Consider the following 23163-nt stretch of genomic DNA (forward strand, 5'->3'; position numbering starts at 1 on the left):
AGAACGTTGGCAACATGTTGTAATTAATGAAAGAGAATAAATTCTTGAGTTATTTGTTGTCATTTTTTTTGTTGTGTCCTCTTGTTCTCTTTGTTTGGAAAAAAGGGCCAAATTATGTTAACACCCAATATAAAACACGTATAAACGTATTTTGTTAAGGTAAAAAGTCAATATATTATTTTTCTTTCCTTTCTCAAAAAAAATATTTTTCTCATTTGAAAACCTATAAATGAGACCATTTTTTTTAGACGATATTTTATTTAGCTTAACTTATAAATGAGATTATAAAACAGCATAACGTTTTCCTTTCTTGATTTAACTACCTAATTGGTAATGTAGAATTTATCACCAAAATTAAAATATTTGTTTTCTTTTGATTTACGCAAATATTTCTTTAAAAAAATATATTCGTCTGTAAAATGTATAAAAATATATTTTTTAATATTATTTATGTTTAAAGCATTAACTTTGTGGTTAAACATTTAAACTAATTTTACTCTTTTTAAATTGAAAATTAACCGACGTCAACGGGTATTGACGCTATATTGTTTAAAGGTTTTTTATCATATCTTTACTAAAATTCGTTTCCACAATTTTTACTTAAAAACCCGTCGTTACGAAAACCCTTGTTTATATTTTGTCCTTTACTCGTACACTAAAGTGCGTACTAAAAAACAGCCGTTTTCGTTTTGATATGAATATGTCACGGAACAATTACTTCATTGTACCATGAAAAGACCATACTTCGAGAGCTTCTCAAGGAGCTTTCACTTTTAACCGATGTCAGCAAATCACAAAAAAGCTTCCGCCTACAATATAAACGAGGAAAAATCCCAGCACTTACTTTAGTCGTATAACAGATACACCCTTACTCTGTCAGAGGCTCGAGTACTATATTTCGTTATGATAATTATCGTTATATTGTAAAAATAAATGAAGTATTTACATCATCATTCCCTTAACTGAACCCAATAGTTTGAGGTATTTCGTTGGTACATAAAATTCAGCATATTTCGATATAAAACTGGAGTGGGTTTTCCATGTCAAATTTATATAGCGACCGACAAAATACTTCCTTTCAAAGTAATAACACTGCATGACGTCACCGTAACGATTTTGATTACCAATTTTAATATGCTCAGCTCACACTAATTGGAAATAGTTATATACATAACCACCTAAGCCCGCAACACAAAAAACAAAAACATGTACTCTTTATGAAAATTTATAAATAAAAAAAAAGTCTATTTCATAGTGTAAAACTTAAAATGCACATAATTTGTTGTATCTTTTTAATAGAGATAAATTTTAATTCGGTTTCTATGAATACTATGTTTTAAATTTTTTAATAGATCTGTTACTATATTGCATTGTGTTTAATAGATATTACGTATTTTTACAAAAATGTTTTTCTTTTTTTATATATTGTCCCAAATGAGTTTTTTTTAAGTACTTAGAATAAAACAACTGTTCAAAGATATGATGGGCTTTCTTTTAGGCAATTGATTCATTATCCATGTGGGGTTCATAATCCATTGAAGGGTGACACACTGATGTGCAATTATTTAATCTGAAATAGAGCAATAACCGATGAAACAAGTCATCATTTTATGTTGAATACAATACATTATGTTCAGCAAGACTAGCTGGAGAGCAAGAGAGCTGTTTCAGCAATTTACAATATGAATCCCAGATAATCGCTTAGAAAAAAGTTTGAAGAAAACTATATTTAGACAGTCGCATGTCAATATATTTATGAAAATCTGATCTGTGCACATAAAAATAATGATGATTTTAAGAGTAACGGAGATTTTCATAGGTTCAACACGAGAAATTTAGATATGCTAGTTGTGCCAAGTGTTTGTATACTAGACTGCAAAAAAATTAATAATTCTTTTCCCTCAAATTACATACGATTCGACATCAAGGGACCTCTTAAAATTTAGGCTTTGCCAACAATAAAAAAAAAAGATTTTGTCAAGCACAGACTGTTTGGAAAGAGCTACTTTAGAGTTCAAGAATATTTTCAGGACAAGACAGCATGGTATTAGTTTCGTGGTTATTGGTTTTAGTTTGTTGATTTAAATTTATTCATTTGTTAGGTTTAATTAACTCATTGTTGAATCGTATTATGTAGTTCTAATTTATTGTCGTTTTTACCTGATTCAATAAACCCTATGTAAAGAATATACTAAACTAAACTAAACGTATATGACACAAAATGCCCGACTACGCTAAAACAACGCCCTGCAGTACATTTGCGCAATGAAGACATGATGAACAAAGGAATGTGGCCCATAAAGAGACCACAAGGAGTGCAGGCAAATCAGTTCCTGCATATATTTTAAGAGCAGCCAGTTCAACTCATTGCTGTAACACCCGTGCGGCATAAAACACTTAATATTTATTCGGCATGTAATAAACACCCCATCAAACACCAACACCGTCTCTTTTGACAATCTTCAATTGAGGTGGGAGCTCCAATCCCCAACAACAACCTAAATCCTACATCTATACTAATAGTAGATTACGTAGATGCCTAGACTTCTATATTACCTTTTCTTAAATGTTCTTCATCTCTGTTGTAATATGTTAATATATACAGCTCCCCAGGGAGTTGAATCCAGTCCTTGTCTACAAAAATTTGGACAAACTCAAAATATTGTTTATAAATGCGAAAGTGTGTTTGTTTGTTTTTTCCTTCACGTCTCAATGGAGCGACCGATTGGCATATTTTTTTTGCATAAGAATAGAAGAAAAGATAAGAAGTGAAATTTAATGCTAATTTTTCATCTTGAATTATAAAAACAAAAAAATATCATACGTCAACAATGAGCAACATTATTTGAAAATGAATTGACGGTAAGGTGGGATGTCAAAAATAATAAATTTGAAATTGGTTCTTTAAATTTCTAGAGTTGACTTGGTGGTTAAAATAAGTTGGGTAAGGTTAACTTTTTTTAGCTTCTTGCTTCTTGCTTTTTGTTTTAATTTTATTCTAGGATTTTGGATTTGTGAACAGAATAACGATGTTACGTCTCCATAGACCAACAGATCTTCATATTTTTTTACAATGATAGTTAGAAGACTGGAAATCGATTTAAGTTACTTTCCATCTCGAAAATAATTGTTGCAACGCAAAAATACATATTAACAAACAAAAAAACTAATTAATTAGAGTACTAATTTGTACCTAATACCATTGCGAGCGAAGTCACGGGTAAAATATAAATTTGTGTAAAAACGCCGCGGTGTAAAAAATTACACAAAAATAAATTTTCAATCCATCTATTGAAACTAGAATAAATCCGTTTTATTTATAAATAATACAATGAAAAAATTAAAAACCAGTTTGAATAATTTTAAATATTACGGATTTCCTCCCCGGTGTATAAATATTCGTATTCACTAAAATTACTCAGACGAGGAAAAATGTTTTAACGTATTGAAATATGTCATTGATGTAATTTCCTATCACATTTCAATTTGATTTTGATGGATGTGCTAAAAGGACTATTTTCCTTTTAATATAATGGAATGAATATATTATATCTGAATGGGAGTTGAATAAAAAATAACTCGTCAAAACGAATATTCTAAATTTATTTTCGTAATTATATTTACAGTAGAAAAACACCGGAAATTAATTTTCTTTGTAGTTTCGAAACGAGATATTATAATAAACAAAGTAATCCTTAAAAGTGCGGTATAAAATTAATATTATTAAACGTTGGTATTTTAGAATAAAATCAAAAGTACTCCGTAGTAAACGATTTTGTATTGATTTATTTCACAGTTTTAAAATATACCTAACAATACTCTTTGTTCTTTGTTTCAAGTCCCGATTAGCTAAGACATTCCTGTATTTAGGCAAGACTTTCTTTTTACATATGTTATTTTTTCCATTAAATTATAATAATATCAGAAAATGAAATTTAAATATAAATTAGAAAACATACCCATAGTAATAAAAATTTAAGCATATATATAAATGAGAAAATATACTATTTATAATTAAAAAATAAAACATAAGCATAAATAAAAAACATTCTGATATTAATAAAAAATAAAACTTTATTACTTTTTCAGTTTTGTTCTTTATCTAGGTGGAAGTAAAATTAGTTCAGTGGATGTAAGATACGTTTTCAATCAAGTGAGATTAACTTATCTCGTAGTGTAAGTTTTAACACGTTTGTCTACCATGCTTTAGATTTTGGGTTCGATTTCCGGTAGGGTGGATGTAAAATATTAATTTTAAAAGTGCTTTGAAACCCTAATATTTCATTGTTTCAGGATTGGCACGTAAAAGGTAAGACTAGTCACCTAACCTTCCATGTAAGATACGCTGCAATTGGAGTACCAATGCAGTGCCCTATGCATCACTAGATGCAGACAGAGAAATGATTATGATGATGTATCGGGTTAACTAATTTGCCTTTAAAATGTATAGGTATTATTCAGGGGCGTGCGATGAGGTTTACGATTAGGGAAGCAGTCGCATTGTACTATACATAGTAATTAGAATAAGGTGCTTTGATATAAACTTAAAATCAGTTTTTTTCCCGTAACTTTAGCATAAAATATTTATATTTTATAGTTTAATATTATTACATGCTCATATCAATTGATTGAAGTATTAAATTTGTTATAAAATAGTCATTATTATATTTGTGAAAAACTTTAACTGGATGTATGTACTATTTTTTTATATTTTGTCTTCTTATATAACAACTGTTGTTTTTACTTAATAAATAAAATAATAATATACGAAAAATAAACATGTATTGGTTTGTTAAAATTGCTTCTGCAAAGTTAGTAAAGATCTTAATTTGCACATGGTCGTACTTGTGCATTCAGTGCCGGGTGATCCTCGAAGTTCTCTTTTGAATTAGGCAGAGCGCAGTGAATTTGAGTTCAGTTCGTGCATAACTGCGCAGGTAAATTGTTGTGTGTAGACTTGTGCCAATTTTGAGTTTATAAACAAATAAACACCGAACCATCTCAGATTGCTGCGATTAAGAACAAATTTTATTTAAAAATGTTATAGTTACTAAAAAAAAATTGTCAACTTATAGCTGGTGAAACACAAAAAAAGTAATGGTTGTTTGGAAGTCAAATTTTTAGGAAAGCATTGATTCCATCTAATCTATGGACGGATAACGCATGGTAATATGTTATACTCGTATTATGGTACTGACCACAAAAAATGTGTAATATAAGATATACATTCTACAAAATATCTTAAAGTGATCGTTTTGAAATTAAATACAGCGTAATGTAAATATTTTTTTGACCCAGTACAAATTCTGTATACTGGTACATTAACTAAGTCCGTCATCCATCCTTTTCATATCTATTAGTCCACAGAGCATTGCATTGATATTACATTTTTTTGCGTAGAAGGTAAGGTGATCAGTCTCATGCATTAGGTGCCAATCCAGGAACATTGAAATTTTGCCGAGAAAAACAACCTTTAAAATCAATATTTTTCGTCCACCCTGCTAGAAATTGAACCCAGAACCACAAAAATGGTAAGCAAGCGAGGTAACCACTGCACAATGAAGCGATTTTATCATCATTGGTTTTCTTTTTTCAGGATTTTTGTCTGAGAATTGCCATCATGTCAAAAACGCTTGTCCAGAGTGTCCGGGCAGATAAAGAATACAGTTCTGAATTGATAAAGAACCGGGACCTGGAAAAACGATAGACTAAATGATCAAGTTTAGTGCTACGGGAAATTGAATAGAAAAAAAGTCTTCTTCCACCCAGTAATAATTAGAGCATTTTATTGTACTGTAAAGTTTTTCGAAAATGTTTGAAAAAAATAATAAAACGGATTTAAATAAAAACTAATTACTTTAAATTACGTCACAAGTTCTTATGAATAAACCAATAATAGAAAGTTGTTATAGATTTCCGGTTTCCATGAAGCCAACTCACAAATCAGCTGAACTGTCGGACGAGAACTTGCGACGTCACATGCGGATTAATTTCAAAAGGACAAAACTTTAATAAAATCATAGCCCTGATAGTACGCTACATGAAAACATTTAAAACAAATAATTGGTCTAATAACATATGTATTTGTTTTTTAAAAATCACTAAGCTTTCTCTTTAAAAGAAAAATATTATTGTGTTATTTAGATTTTTTCAAACATAACAATCGGCTTACAAATTGGGTATTTAAGCAACTTTATAAAAAATATTATCCTAGCAAATAGATATTGTGACAAGCTTTTTTAAAAATTAAGTAAAATTGACGTAAAATATGTAGATCAAAATATTCCACCCTACACGTCGCGTTGCAGCTTGAAATATTAAATACCCCAGAGAGCTTTGGAGTTGCATGAACAAATGCGCTGTTTTGACATGTTTGTAAAGCGACTTGGAATTTTATTTTAAAAAAAAACTTTTTATTAAAAAAACATTTACTAGGGTAACTCGGGTGCAATATACCATAAAAATGTAACTGCATACATCACTGTAATTTTACACGGGTCCTTTGAAGCAATATATATTTTTATTTATATATTTTTTTAATCCTTATAATTTTTTTTAGTATGCAAGTTGCACAATTTTTTTTTTACCTTGCTTGTAATGTACAAGGTAAACAGTACATGTGAATTATAATAGTACTAAATTAAAAGAAAAAAATCTCATAGGCATGGCCTGTGATTGGGTATTCAGATTTAATCAGTAAAATTATAAATAAAAGTCTAATAATACGATATACGTTTTTTTTTTAATAATTACATATTGATATATGCACGCACACACACATGTTCATAAACAACATACATGTGTATATACACACATACTTGCATACACATATATATGCGTAGACATATATAAAAAATACACAATATAAATATTTTAGTATAAAAAACCAAAGAGTAACATATTTAGCTAAAGTAATTAAGAACACCCTTTTCCATGACCCACTTTTTAGCATATTTTTAAACGGCGTGATTATTTAAACTTTTAACAATAAAAAATAACATTCCATAAAACAAATTAAAATAAAATCTATTCGGGTATTTTTCATATTATTATTTTTCAATGAGCAAATAGTTTCGATGGTAACAGTATTTTTTTTTGTGCGACATCGCGCGTCGGATAGATTTTCAATAATGGTTTGTATAACCTTATTTAAAAAAAAATATTTTGTTTGTTTATATAACAAGATGTAAAATAAGTTTTTTCAATCGATCAAACTCATCCAAATAAATGATTTTAAACAAACTACTTAATTTAAATAGAAATAATAAATAATCTAAAAACATACCATTTTCTATGTTGCATATCATGAAACTAAAATCTATTTAAAGTAAGTAAAAAGTACCATCTAATAATGTAACATTCATGTATTAAAGTGTTCATGTCAGTAGTCAGTTGTAAAAGGGGAGTGTAGAAATGCCTGATAAAATGGTAATGAAGGATCAAAAATAATATATGAATAAGCTAATCTCGATCTACGAAGAGAAATGCTTTGAGGAGTAGTTTTTAAGAAAGAAAATAAGAAAACATTTATGAACAAGTACAGACAGAGACACCTATTTGAAATGGGATACTACGAAAGTAATACTTTATTTAGACTTGCATAATATAAATAGTATAGAAAGTCTTAAGTATTTTGAAAGACCGTGTCTCTAAATTTGTAGGGATTCCAGAGAGGGAGCTTAAAACTGGAATCAGAAGATAACGAAATGATGTCAAATTATAGATCAATCTTTAGCGTTGCTAATTTAAATGAATTCAATTTATTAGCTGTGTATTTTTGAAAAGGCTGCAAAATCAGACGTAACTTCATAATTAATCCAACAAAAAATGAACACAAAATGTTAGTCTGCTCAAAATAAATATGTTAGTCAAAAACTTGAGTAACAAAAACGGTGTAGGTATTTTCTTTTTAAAATACAGTAATCAAATTACACAAATACTCAAAAATTGACATCACTCCTAAACGAAAAGATCAATTCTTTCACATTGAGGTCGATTTTCAAAAAAACTGCTGGAAAATTACCATTGTTACTAACACCGGGAGATTACGTTTAGTTAATATTTTTGCAACGGTGTTTTTGAAAACCGGTTTTCGAAAAAAACACTCAACTATGTATATAGGACAGAGATTGTGATCAAATCACTGGGAAACAAAGGCACGATTCCGTTTGACACTTGTAGCTTAAAATACCCACTTTTTTGTTAAATTTATGTAAAGATATTGAGCTTATTATTAAATTCGTATCTCAGATTTATGTTTGTAAATCACATTGTCAATTTTGCTCTCGAACAGGATGTTTACGTTAAGTAACGTCGGTGATTTACGACTTTAGTAAGGCAGCAGCATTTGAGGAAATGCGTAAAGGAAATAAGTGAAAGAAGCGAGTATTTCACAAGCCATGTCATCGGAGGTCATGCCTGACACAGATAGATATGAAGAGGTTTGACAAATGGAGGTAAACGTGTGATAGGGAGGCTTACGAGTTTACTCGAACGCGAACTCTGTACCATTCCCACAGATCTCTGGAACACACAAACATAAAACAAGGAACAGCCAGAACGTAAAACAATATGACGGAGGCTCAGATTTGGGGCGATGCGATGGATGAATTCGTGCTTTGGTATTTTGATTGTTTTCGTGTTATTTTTTGCTGAACAATTTCCTTTCGAGAACGCTCCGTAAACACAGTGCATATTTTAGTCGGTGATGGAGGTCGCTTGTGAATACATTCACTGAATATTTGTAGACCCCTGACGATAGTTTCGCATAGGACTTTCAACTAAATCATATTTGTTTATTTTTACTAACACCTTCAGCAATCAAAACATTCATGTTAGAACATTAAAAATTCATGTGCCTATCCCGAACCATTATAATAATACTTTATTTTATGGTTCGGGATAGGCACATGAATAATACGCAATTTTAAAACAAATTACAAGAATAAAAATATTTTATGTTTTTTTTAAATTTATTTTGACTTACTTTTATCATATTAATTTTAAACATTCACCACGGTGTCAGGGTATTTAAAAAAAAAAATCATTTAAAGTTTCAGTCCAAAATGTTTCTCTTAGAAGGTTTTTTTTATTTATTTATTAGTTTTACTAAAATTATAGTCTGCATCTAAAAAAAACATTTCATATTTGTATTATACCGATATTCTATTTAATATTTTGCTATTTATAGTATCATAACACAACTTTAATAAAATCTCATGGACTATGTGAAAAAAACTGATTGGAATTAAGAAGTGAGGCACTAGAATTTTGACATTTGTTTGGAAACCCTAGTTTGGTACTTGTAAATCCAAACCTCCCGTGTTTAATAACATCCGTTTTTGTTTAACAAGGGGTTGACACAATTAAAGCCAAATACCGTTTTTTAAAAACTGTGTTTACGGAAATCGTTCTTTAAAGAAATAAATTACTCATCCGTAAACTACAAATGCATCATTGTTATAAGTATCGATAGTGAGGGATAGTTTAATTATGTTCATTTATTTACTGACTAAATTATTTTATCAAATGGAATAAATTTAAAATTGCTAATTAAAATTTACGCTTGCAAAAACAAATGAGTATAAAAATGAGTAGTAAAAATGTTGAAACTGATTAATGCATTATGATATTAATTAAATAACCATATTTTTAATTAATTTTCTAATAAATGGTTCTAGCTTTGATGCTCTACTTAATAATAAGCGAAAACTTTCCAAAGCTATAAATTTTACAAAGATGCACGTTGTTAGAACGGCGAAATATTATGCTTTAAATAACTACTTCTAATTATTATGATTTTTAATTTTTGACAAAAGCTATTTAACCTACAATTAAAATATTCACAATTAAACCTGAAAAAATTCATTATTAATACAAAAATATTAAAAACTTAATAAACAAAATTTGTGTATAATTTTATCTTGAAAATTGATGTGCAGCGTACTTAAAATATGCATATGAAAGAAACAAAGTTTACTTCATTTAACATTAGTACAAGCCCGTGAAATATACATGAAAAAAATCTTTGTATATCGCATTTCTTTTCTTTTTATTTTTATAGAAAAATGGAGTCGAAGTTGGTAGAAAGTACATATTGTCACCTAGATGGAAAAGTGACACATTTCAAAAATTATTAAGCGCTGCAGGAGGTTATTGAAGCAAGGCACACCAAGCATTTTTATGTCTTTAAATAATTGTTAATTATGCCACTTTTAAACCTAAGTGATTAAATGTCAAAATATTGGTCTTTTGTTTGGAGTAAAACAAAATAAATACGTTTCGTTAACGGGTTCTTAAAAATAAATGCAAAATGCATTCAAGCGTGAAAAATCACGAAAATATATTTGAAAATGCACATGTAGTAAAGAGAACTGTGAAAAGCCAAACATGATTTTTAATTACGAAAACATGATAAAAAAAAAACTTAATGTAGGGGTAGACAACGTCAAATTGCTAGTAATTAATAGTCGTTTATGGCAGGAAAAATGAAAATTTTTGATCTTATGCTTTAAACTTTAAATGATCTCTTGAATGTTTATAGTATGTATGTAAAGATAAAATGAAATTTTGAATTTTTTTTGGCAAAGAATCAGTAATTGATAATTCAATCAACATTTGTTGATGACTTTTTTTCTATATTTAAATAATTTACATAACATAATTTTTTTTCAAAATCCACCGGTATTTTTTGTCAAGCGGCTTTTTGCGTTCCGAAGTTATCGACATTTTTAAGATTCTCGATTTGCAAAACACGTCTGTGTTAATATAAATATTAAGTTTCTTACTTAACAAGTTCTCGATTTACACTTGTGATGACAGTAAACTACAATAATAAACAACCAATACTTTGACATGTGTAAGAGTGTAGTATTTTAATTTGTGTCGTTCTTGTTTCGATGCCGACGCTATTTATTAACATATAACATTGAGATTTCCAGTCAGAAAGTGGCACTTACTTGGGTCTGTAGACGTTGGGTGGAAGCACTAGTTCACAGCGCTGCCTGAGGATTCCCTCCCACAACTGGACGCCCACGATCCCGAAGATGAAGAAGACAAAGAAACACAGGAGTAGGACGTTCCCCAACATAGGCAGAGTGTCCAGTAATAGCATCACTAGGATACGCATACCTAGAGAAAGTGATAAAAGAATCAGTAATACAAATATTAAACTCTTTGAAAAATAAAGCCTACCAACATTAAGTGTTTAAGTGACTATAATTGTAAATATAACAGTTTTATTAATGTCACTAGATACAATTTAAATATATCATACAAGCGGACCTGACGGACGTTGTCCTGCCCAAACGTTGGTTTGCTTGCTATTAGCTTGGAAAAAGATTTAATTTTATTTAATAAGTAGGTACCTAGGTACTTGTTTGTGATTAAATTCCAAAACATAAAATACATATTTTTTCAAATATGGAATTCTTTTTGCAAACGTCAAACTCCGGTCTTCTCACCAACAAAAGAATGTACGTATGTGGGAATACGACTTTTAAAAATGAATTGAATTTAATATTATTTTAGTATTATCAAAAATCCAGTAAAAGAAATAAATGAGAAGAAGTTACAAGGAATTTAAGGAAATAATCTGATTGAGATCCACAAAAAACCAATAACAAAAACAAACTTTTGTTAAACACAAAAAAACGACATCTTTCCATTTTTTTGTAAATGCATTCTCCTCGAATGCAACCCTGGTAGATCGATGAATAAAACATCTTTGCTCCTTACTTCTTTTTTATATATTAGATTGAAGATTTTTATATCTACGAACACGTACAGCGCAAAGATCTATATTTCTCTGAAAACGGCACGTAAATCGGTTAAACCGTTTAGGAGGAGTTCAGTGACATCACACGTACAGATGAATTATATATATAAAGATGAGCAAATTGATATAGCTGAACTCAATATTCTAAATAATACCTATTTGTATTATTTTTTTTCTCAAAAACAGAAATGAATGTAGATCATTCCTTATTTTAAAATGTACAGAGAATAGGAAATACAATATAGGAATTTTTGTCATGATTTTACATTTAATCGGCGACATGCAAAACTTTTAAATATTTCTTTATATTTTGGTACCTGATTTTCCTAAATTTATTGCAACAAGTACGGAAAGAACATTTGAGAAGGTATATGGAAGTTTAGGCATTTACAGGGCTTATGACCTGTCATTGGCTGGTTTTAGTGGCCACTTTACACACTTTATAAAATTCACCGTTTTGCCTATGTTTAAACATCCACATTTTCTAAACTCTTCCATCTGTTGACTTGTGTGAAGTAAAAGAGCTGAGAACTTTACCTGGCAGAATTATTTCACCTACTAAGTAACGCCTGAAAACACTTTTCCAATTTTTGTACTTCTTATACCAGTTGTTAGTTTAATCGACATTTTTTTGAATACGTACAAATATTTGTAGACGGATTGTAGGCTGGATTTCACTCCCTAGTTAATAATTTCCTCATCCTTATTTTTTATCCCTTTTATTTTTTTAATCTTTTTCTTTTTTTTTTCTGTATCTATCATGCAATTTTTTTTTTTTTTTTATTTTTATTTTCTTTTATTCAGGAAACATACAGTACAGTTACAAAGTTTAATATTTTACACAATTGGACTTAATTCTAATGGACCAGTGAAGTTTCCATATTAAAAAGCAATTAAATCTAATGTTAATTATGAAAGTATAAAAAAGAGAAGGAAAAAGAAAACATAAATGAAAGTTGTTTAAAAATTTAAATTTAAGTGAAAAAAAAATATATTTTAAGGTTTGTAGTTTGTAGTGAGTATTTACAAATGGAAATAATATTAAAATGAAGAAAACTTGTAAGAGTAATTAAGAATTAAGAATGGAAATAAAGAATGAAAAACATACTCAGATGTAAAAATAAAATAAAATAGTAATAACATTTTTTTTTAAAAAAGGAAAAACATAAACACATATTTATTTTAAGGGATTCAAAGAAACGATGAGAAGAATCTTTAAGTGAAATATAAGACAGTAAATTTAAATTTAGGTCAATTTAAAAAACATCTTCAAAATTAATGACACATTATAGTAAGAGCAGCAATATATTGATTTTATTAACATATATAATATAAGTAATTAAAAGTAGTTTAAAAGTATAACAAGTATAAAAACATGCCAATGGCAGCAGAGAAAAAAGAAAAAATAAAGAAGGAATAACAAGTATGGCAAGTAATCATTTAAAATGTATAATAACATAAAACATTTGTCTTTATTTCAATTTTAAAAACCTTAATTTACACCTTGTTTTATGTATAACGCCTGTAAAACACCTGTTCTTCTCTACGTCTGCGAATCGTGGCATCTCACTAGAGCCCAAAGCAGCGAAATCCTGAGTTTTGTGAATTTGTGTCTCAGAAGAATATTGGGTGTGCAGTGGTTTTACTTTGTGAGGAATGAAGTAATAAAAGAACGGGCGCAGCAAACTCCGGTGACAACAGTCACCAAGCGGAAGCGATATGGTTCGTTTGGCTATGTGCTGCGCATGCCTCCTGAGAGCCTTAACCACGCTTGCCTACTTTACAAGGTATCAGGTTCTCGACTTCCTGGACGTCCACTGCCGACTGTTGGTCAGCAGTCAGAACTACGGGACGCAAACCTGAGGATGATGCACAGGAGCTGACAGCCGACAGAGATGCTTAGAGGATCTTTGTTGACACCATACGCCCCAACTAGGGAGCGGACATGGAATAATGAATAAAATTTATGTATGATTTCTGAAATAAAATAAGTACTATACGACATTTCTTGGGCATTCAGATGTTTACTAAAGCTAGGGTTTCCTAGGACAGCGGTGCCCGTATTTTAACGGCCATAGTGAACGATGATGCGGTGGACAGACGTCGTAACGATGACTAGAGTGTGGTTTCCTAGGAAAATGGTGTTATCAACATCATTTAACACCGTTTCCCTAGGAAACCACTCTCTTGTCGACGTTACGACGGCTGTCCAGCGCATCACCGTTCACTACGGCCGTTAAAATACGGGCACCGCTGTCCTAGAAAACCCTAGCTTAACTAAGATAGATATATTCTCATCATTACTATGGCAGCATTATCTGCATGGCATGTGATGTTAATGACCTTATCTCCCTTAGTATATTCACTCCTTTTTTTTATTCTTAAAAGCGTCTATTTTTTAAATATTTATTCTGCTTGTGTAAGAAAAGATTTTTGGCGTATATATTGTTGCGGTATATTTAGTTATAAAAGTGCTAAACTTGCTTTGTTTCTTTTTTGTTCTCAATGTGTGTTATTTTCTAAATGTTAAAATTATTTATGTCCCGAATTTATAAATTTTAAAAAAATAAGAAAAGTTGAAACGAACATATCATAACATAGACGGCGAACATTGGAAGCCTAAGTATGTACCGGGCTTATGACTGGTCATTGGCTGGTTTTAGTGTTAAAAATAAACAAACGTCTTTTTGTTTTATATTTTGGACAAGAAATTTGGAAATTGACCGGTTTCGAATCATGAAACAAATGGGCCCCGATTGCAAAAGAAGAATGGATATTTTTTTGGTAATTTGACGTATCTCCAAACAAAAATTGATACTGATATTAGATTTTTCAAAGAGAATAAATGGTTTAATTGATATAATTATGTTAACGTTCTATTGTTATACAGGCCCCGGTTTAAAAACAAAATCTAAATGCACATAAACCTAATTTTTCATACTGTCCAACGCATAAATCTTGATCTGAACTTTAAAAAATTCTCCATTTATCTTGACACCTAAGTTCTGTAAAGTAAACTTTACAATTTTATTAAACTAACCAAAAAAAACTTTGGGCATAAATTCTATGTGAAGTAATCTTTTCTTACTTTCGAAATGGCGCTCACACGTTTTCACGCAATTAAAAGTTCACGAGTCAAAATCCAGCTCTTTCCTTCTAGGAAAATCTTTTTGTAATGTTAAAAGGACTGTTGTTGGAGCAACAACTTGTTGAACTTCAGACCTTAGCTCAAGACGAACTTTATAAGTTTCTAAATGACTTAACTTTTTGTAGGAATTTACGTATAACGGTATACCCCACAACCTGATGGTGTCTAAGCCAAACTAAATGCAACGTGTGTCGATCGTAGTAATATGTTTCAAAAAGATAATGCGATCAGTCATACGCTTCAAGTGTCAGTCCAGTGTCAATGAAATATTACAGCCATCAACTTTTAATCAAATATTCCATATCGCGAGAGTAGTCATTGAGTCGAAAACATTTTTCCAGGGCCCCGATTACAATAAAAAATTAACGAGAGTTATCTTCAATAGTATATGATGTAAATCTGATTTTTTAAACAAAAATGTTATTGTATTTTGAGGAATTTGAAGTAAAATCTAATTGAATAAGTTTTAAATTAAAATGTAAGCATTTTCGCACAGAAAGTTCGATTCTTGAAGATAAACAATTTCTCTTACTTTTCTTACTCATATAGTGTCCATGCGACTCGACTATGGAATCATCTTTCATCCACTATTTATTTATTTATTTAAATCTTAAAATAGGGCACACATATCATACATATTGTTATGTGTGTTCTAATAATAACATTGCAAATATATTTAATTTATAAATTGTTTATCACATATGTCTTGACCATTATTTTAAATTTTGATATGTTTTTTTCTTCATAAATATTTTTTTCCATTTCGTAATACTTTTTAATTGCTTTAAATAAAATTGAATTTTGTGACTTTGCCTTTTTCCTAAATGGAAGTCTAATTTTGTTCTTTTCTCTAGTATTGTGATTGTGTTCATGCTGGTTCCGATCATTTTTTTTCCAAAATTCTGTTTTTTTATTAGAGTTTATAATTTTATGAACAAATATCATTGTATTGTAAAATATTATTTGTTTATATGTTAATAATTTCATTTCATTTACCATCGACTTTACCCTCGTATATCTGTTTTTTTTTTCAAAATGATTCTAAAGGCTTTATTTTGTAATACAGTTAGTTTATCAATGTTTTCTTTGTTTGATAAAAATAAAATGCTACGACAGTAGTTAACGTGTGGTTCAATAATTGCTTTGTAAATAGTTTTGCAGGAGTCCTTATCCATAAATTTTCTGATCCTTCCCAAAATTGATATTTTTTTTGCAATCTTATTTATTACCATCTTAGCGTTTTGGTGAAATGTAAGTTTTGAATCCAACATTACACCTAAATATTTAATTACTATCAAAGATGCTTCTTCAGTATCTCTATTTAAATCAAGTCTGAAGAAACATCTTGTTTCTCTTTCTTAATCTCTCTTCCATTCCTGTTTATATCACGTTTGGAGATATACCTCTATTCTCTTCTTTAATCTATTCTGCTTTTTTCTTTATTCCCTTTTCCCGTTAAATTCTAGTATATATTTATTTATAATTTATTTATTTATTTATCCATCCAAAAATTGCAAACACAAATCTTTATTATACATAAAAGCACAATTGAAATAAAATACAAATAAAGCAAATAAAAGTAAGGAAAAAATAAATTACTACCTTAATACAAGATCTGGTCTATCTTAGTGATTATTTATTTCTAAGTATTGAATTAAGGTTAGTTTTATACAAATATTCTATTACTATTCTTGAACGTCATTGGTTTTTAATTTTATTTTCTATTAAATACGTTAACATATTACAAAAGAGATGAAGAACATTTTAAATAAGGTACATATAAATCTAGGCATCTACAGGGCCTATGACCCGTCATTGGCTGGTTTAAGTGGCCACTTTACACACTGTGTAACATTCACCATTCTGCCCATATTTGACTCTTGAGCTCTTTAACTTTACAAACATCGACAGACAAAAGAATTGAAGGAATATAGATGTTCAAATATGGGCAGAATGGTGAATGTTACACAGTGTGTAAAGTGGCCACTTAAACCAGCCGATGACAGGTCATAAGCCCTATAGATGCCTAGACTTCTAAATTACCTTCTTTAAAATGTTCTTCATATCTGTAGTAATATGTTAATGTTAACAGCTCCCCAGGGAGTTGAATCCAGTCCTTGTCTACAAAAATTTGGACAAACTCAAAATATTGTTATTGAATACGTTTTGAAAATTAAGTTATATAAATTCGGCCTCCGTGGTGTAGTAGTTAAGACGCTTGACTCACACACGGAAGGTTCCGAATTCGATTCCCGGCGAGAAAACAAAAAATAAAATTTTATTAATTTAAATTCGGATTTTTCTTTGGCTTGGGTGTCTCGTCCCGTGATGTTTTTCACGACTGTAATTGAGCGTCATGGCCTAAAACAATTTTTTTTTTATTTCTGAGTGGGAGAAATTACCATTTAGAAATTGGCCCGCTAATACACAACTTTTGTTACGTACAAAAAAAAACTCTAGTAAAAGTTCCCACTGTAATCGTGGCCCAGCATTCTGTTTTATTTCACACATAAAGATTTATTCTATTATTCATTCGCCCGAACACAGAAAAAAAAAATTGGGTTAAATTTTTAAATCGTTTTATTTTCGTTAAATTTTTCTAAAATTATTATTTTTATATCAGTTTCTGATCAAACGTTTTTAAGACGGGAAGAAAAATTACTTCATTCGTTTAGCCAGTTCCCTGTTTAAATAAATTTAGCACAAATCTCTGAAGATGATAGGTAAATATTTATTGTAAATATACACCGACAAAATACATTTCTACTTCCTCTTTGTTATATTTACGAAAGATCTTCAAATTTTAGTATGGGCCTTATCACTTGAGCCCTAAGTATTTGCTCAATTCGTTGAGTCAACTTTTCCTCTCGCCTGGCGTGATTCAATATTATAATTCAATAGAACGTCTATTCTCGTGATTAACAAGACTTGATCCGGGACACATTATGAGCTCGATGGTTGGTACTTGAAACTTAAGCTATTCCAGGGGTGAGGAAATTAATTTGAATAATTCAATATGTAAACTCCTAACATCGTGATGTCAAGTGAAAAGGCAAATCTAAGTAATAAAGGCTAAAGGAGATTAATAAGAGGACTATTCGAGTTTTTTTTGCCAAATTCAACATTATATTTTATACAAGATACAATTTTGTAATAAAATATAAAATCCCGGAGTAATTATAACAATTAAGTTACTTCTATTGTATTGGAGAGTTACTTACAAAAAACACATTTTTTAATTCCTTGAATGCTACAAATAGACAACTCACGTAGTCAAAAATTTCTTGGAGGAACAACATTTTAATTATAATAATAAAAATACGCATATAGTTTTCTTCCACTTTTATTTAGAATTTTTACCAGTGACCGGGTTTTATCGTGACTGACATCTTTAGACTTATGGGAGACTTTACAAATTTCTGTGTTAGATACAAGTGCAAGCAGGGGTTGTAAATCATGATTTTATATAATTATGAGAATAAAACAGTTTAAATGAAAATAATTTAACTATTTATTTATTATTTTAATGAAAATGAACTGCTTTGCATGACGTCACTAGTTCTTCCATATCAACAAATGATAAGACAGTTATAATAGATTTCCGGGTGACGGTAAGCCAACAGCCTAATCAGCAGAACCCATCGAGAAAGCGAAGAGAACTTTAGACGTGGCGAAGTAATTTTAAAAATACAAAACTGTAAAAAATCATTGCACTGATAAAACGATACATCAAAATAGTTTAAAAAATATTTAGCTTACTTTAACAAACAAACAAACTTCTGAACTTCTTAACTACCCCACAACATCAACCCAATTATTTTGTATATTAAGCCATAATCGGCAGAACAACGTAAGCGACATTTTTTGCGAATTGCGCTTTTTTAAGGAAAAATGTTTCTTAAAAACATCATGGCTATATAAAATTCACCGGCCACATTTAGGGATAATTATTTTTATTTATTAAAAGAAAACAATAGCCATTATAACAAAAAAAAATACAGTATTTACAAATAAATAAAAATTATAGGCTAACTATAGTTTTCTATATATGACTCCGCATAATTCTACTATAAAAAAAAAATATGCCAACATATTATTTTCAAGCTAAGCAAAATAACGTAATCAACGACAATGTAGGCGGTTACGCTAGCTCGCACCACTGCCAGAGTTATAGGCAAAACAGCGTTACCGCCACTATCTTAAAAGCGGAAGATATTTTGATAAATTAGGTGTTATTTCAGCATTGGCAGTAACCAACCATTATAAATCCCATTTACCGAATCATTAAAAAATATGTATTTGAAACAAAATTATTAAAAAAAACCTTCTTCTGCACAATTCACTATTTGTCGCTTACGTTGTTCTGCCGATTATAACTTGATATAGTAACTCATTTACTATGACGGAGGATGCGCAGGGAATGTTGACCATAGAGCAGTAGGCTTATTCCGTCACAATTTCGTTTGTATGTTCGTTCGTCATATATCTATCTCATTCTAATGCAATGCAAAACCATATTTCGTTCTCGTTCCCTCTTATACGATACGAATGTATGAACGAAACGAATTATATACAGCATAAGGCCACAGTTGTGGGAAGGATGACATTCAGATCGGTAACAGGAATTTTGTGCCATCCAAAAATGACAATAAAACTCAAAGAAAAGGAATACCAGACTATTATAAGACCACGATTATAAATGACTCCAAATGCTGGACTATGCACAACTCCTAGTCTAAGTGTCTTACCTTTTAAAAGACTGTGGTAAATAATCCCTTTGCGTGCGGTAAAGTAACATCGTGTTACCACTTGTAAAAGAAGGAATATTCTAAAGTTCAGACATTTAAAAAAAACAAAACATGGAAATATTCTTTCTAATAATTCCTTTTCCATAATTCATACAAATAAACATATAATTTAGCCCTTTTATGGCGAAATAAATTTAAAATCACAAATACGCCGCTCCCGTTACGCGCGTGCGTCCCCTATCACTGTCATCAACCGAATGAATACTGAATCTGTTTTAAACAACAGCGTCTCTGTCTTTTTTGTTATGACTTCTACCTTCGTGCTTTTTCTTGTATAAGGTGTATGTATAGATGTGTTGCTGAATTAGCGGACGTTTATTCTTCGCATAGCAGGGATAAATATTTTTTGTATCAACATCCAGCACAGATATACAAATTTTACTTTCCAAATCGGGTGTGAAAATGGCCATTTGAAGATTACAAAAAATACGAAATCATCGTTTCAAAAAATAAGAGAGATATATCAAGAATTGTGTCCTATGTCGACTAGTGTGACATCACAGCCATACAGCAAAAATGCGAACGCTCTGGTGATCGGCAGGAGTATCACTAAATTAAGAGTTTTCGAATTTGTGGAAGCGTGGGTGTCACTGACATAAACAGTAAGCTGAAATAGAAGCAATAAGATAGTACGGGCACATCAGACAGAAACTTTCGTAGTGTAATGGCTGAAATGTTTGTAATAAAAACGTACAGTTTTTATCCGAAAAAGCTGCTATAGGTACATATAACAGGCGCGCATATTATAAAAGTTGTAACCTAGTTCTTTGCTTAACAATTCTAAGTATTTAAAGAAAATTTATTAGTGAGAATAACGACAGTTTTAATTCAAAAGTTTGTGCGAAAGAACCAAAAACCTAGAAAGAATAACTATGAAAAAATATAACAAATAAAAGATGCAAATTTTTTTAATAGTAACAACTCCCTTGGGAGTGAAATCCAAGATCATCTTCAATCATTTGGAAATATTTAAAATTTAATCGATTTAATTTACTGGTGTAAAAAGGAGTATGAATATCGAAAAGTATTTGCACGCGTTGCCTAGTGGGTGAAATAATTAAGCCAGATGAATCTCATCTATATAATACAGTTTTCACCTCTTTTATTCCATTAAAGTCAACAGATAGTTGAGGAAATAAGGAATAGTTGAGGGAAATATGGATGTTTAAATATAGGCAGGATGGCGAATGTTACACAGCGTGTAAAGTGGCCACTTATTTAAAAAAAAAAAAAATTATTTTTTATTCATAAATTTCATAAATGGTACATGTTTATTTTTTGTTTTATACAAATCTACTTTTATACATATAGTAAATGGTATCACTGTAACTCTCCAAAAAAAGAGACTAACTCTTGTTCTTGGAGAGTGACTTACATTTTGTATATACAAGTACATGAGAAAAAAAAACAAAAACATAGAATAAAACATAAAACAGAAAATAATAATACATTCATACTAATATAAAGTGAATGCAGTTTTTACATTTATTAATAAAAATTCTTTAGATTTACCTTGAATTTATTTATACATATATTCGTTTTAATAGTTTTCAGTTCATTGGGGAGATTATTGTAATTTTTGACACCTTTGAAGACAAAGCTATTTTGACCATGACTTGTGTAGAATTTAGGAATTTTAATATTATTTTGGTATCTGAGTGACTTATTAATCTCAAATTCTTTCATTTTTTCTCGTTAATAAATTTGTTTAATGGAATTTATTTTATAAATAGTGTCTATTGTATGAACTTTAAATAATTTATATAGACTTTCAGTATTAAATGTTGAGGGTATCTTTAAAATTACTTTAAAAATTAATCTTTGTAGTATTTTAAGAGGGTTTAATATATCGGCATATGCACCACCCCATCCAACAATACCATATTGTAACAAAGATTGTAAAATTGAGTAATAAGCTATTTTAAATGATTGATTTTTAAAATATTCCGTAATCAAATAAATATGTAAATACATTTTCTAATACGTTTAACTAGTTCACTAATATGGTCTTTCCAATTTAAGTTTTGGTCTATGTATACACTGAGATATTTGATTTTATCTGTTGTATCACGTACTGAACATGTTAGATCGCAGTAAGTTTTGTTGCAATGAGGAATTCCACTGTTTTCTATTTTTTTTTCTATTAGCGTACTATTTAACTAAGCAAAAAAAATTTTTTTTTTGTGCGTTATTAACAAAGATATGATTTTTTAAAGTTACATTTATCAAATACCTCGCCAAATGACTGTAATCAGTGTATCACTTTTCAGTAGTGACGTCATGAAACGGTTGGCGTTCTTACTTTCACTGACCTAACAAGAATCTATGGAATAATGCTTTGATTACTTCATTTAGTTGATGGTAATCTGCTAAATTCTATGTTATGGTTGTTTTTACGAACGTTTCGATTTAGAAAAACCTAGAAAGTTGTCATAATCTCTGGTTGAAATGTCAAATTATACAAATTATACTCTTTTTTTCTATGGTCAAAACGTTCCTTACAAGTTGCGGGGGCTTTCACGTCATTATTTACGGTTTTAAAATGAATACTACTTTTAACATTTTTTATTTATTTTTGTTTGCGTTTTTGAGATATTTTATCATACTCCAAAATTTTTAAATATTCACGTGTACACGAAAACATTTTTAAATTTTAATTCGGGGTTGGGCTGGAATTCCTCATTGCTTTGGTGAATAATTATTTTTACTACTGAATCTGAATTTCACGAGTACTTAATGGATTCAGATATTTGAATGAATAAAGTAAATTGCATTAATTGTAAAAGTATGTTTTTCCACTACAGCATATAGAATTGAATTTAACAAAATACTCTCCTCACACAATCCCGAGACTTGTTTATTTCCCCCTTAGTTTCATCCCTGTAAACGTGTTTACTTGGTACTCGAGAGAAATGTAACACAGAAACTTACTTGGTATCCTGTTGATTGCCCGAAGTGGTCGCAATACTCGAATAGTCCTTATGGCTGATAGGTTCATATTTTCTACATTTAGACAATACTCCAATGCTCTGTAAAAAAATAAAACAAACGTAAATAAATATGTAATTCTGTCAATAAAACAATATATAATGAATCATTAAGTTGTTAGCACGTCTAAATAAATAACAACACTGCAAAATTTAAATAAGGATAATAAGTTTAAGCTTTTTATCCATCTCTTTACCCAAAAGTCGTATAATTTACTATTGGCAATGCTAAATAAGAAAAAAAAATGTTAAAGTTTCAATCTAAAGTGAGGCTCTCACATTTTGAAAAATCTTGACGGACATTTTTATACATTTTTGAGTATTTTTTTTCTGCATATATTTTTTTTTCAGTTTCATTTATTTATTAATTTTCATATCATTTGACAGTTTTAATTTTTTTAGTTGCATAATATTTGTAAGATTATCTTATTTTTTATACATTAT

At 29.8% G+C, this 23163-nt stretch overlaps 1 protein-coding gene across 1 annotated transcript in view; it reads right to left on the reverse strand.

Moving 5' to 3' along the window:
• The window catches only part of LOC148278536 (voltage-dependent T-type calcium channel subunit alpha-1G-like), a 151181-nt gene that overhangs the window by 125675 nt on the left and 2343 nt on the right, over window positions 1-23163 (reverse strand). The window contains exons 3-5 of the mRNA XM_088231265.1: window positions 22664-22761; window positions 10959-11130; window positions 8482-8523 (exon numbers count right to left, since the gene is read on the reverse strand). Coding sequence (XP_088087391.1) covers window positions 8482-8523; window positions 10959-11130; window positions 22664-22761 — 312 coding nt within the window. The remainder of the gene's footprint in view (window positions 1-8481; window positions 8524-10958; window positions 11131-22663; window positions 22762-23163) is intronic.

This window comes from Micrasema longulum, unplaced genomic scaffold (genome assembly GCF_059751315.1).
Source record: "Micrasema longulum isolate JH-2025_06_02 unplaced genomic scaffold, ASM5975131v1 h1tg000864l, whole genome shotgun sequence".
Lineage (NCBI taxonomy): Eukaryota > Metazoa > Arthropoda > Insecta > Trichoptera > Brachycentridae > Micrasema > Micrasema longulum.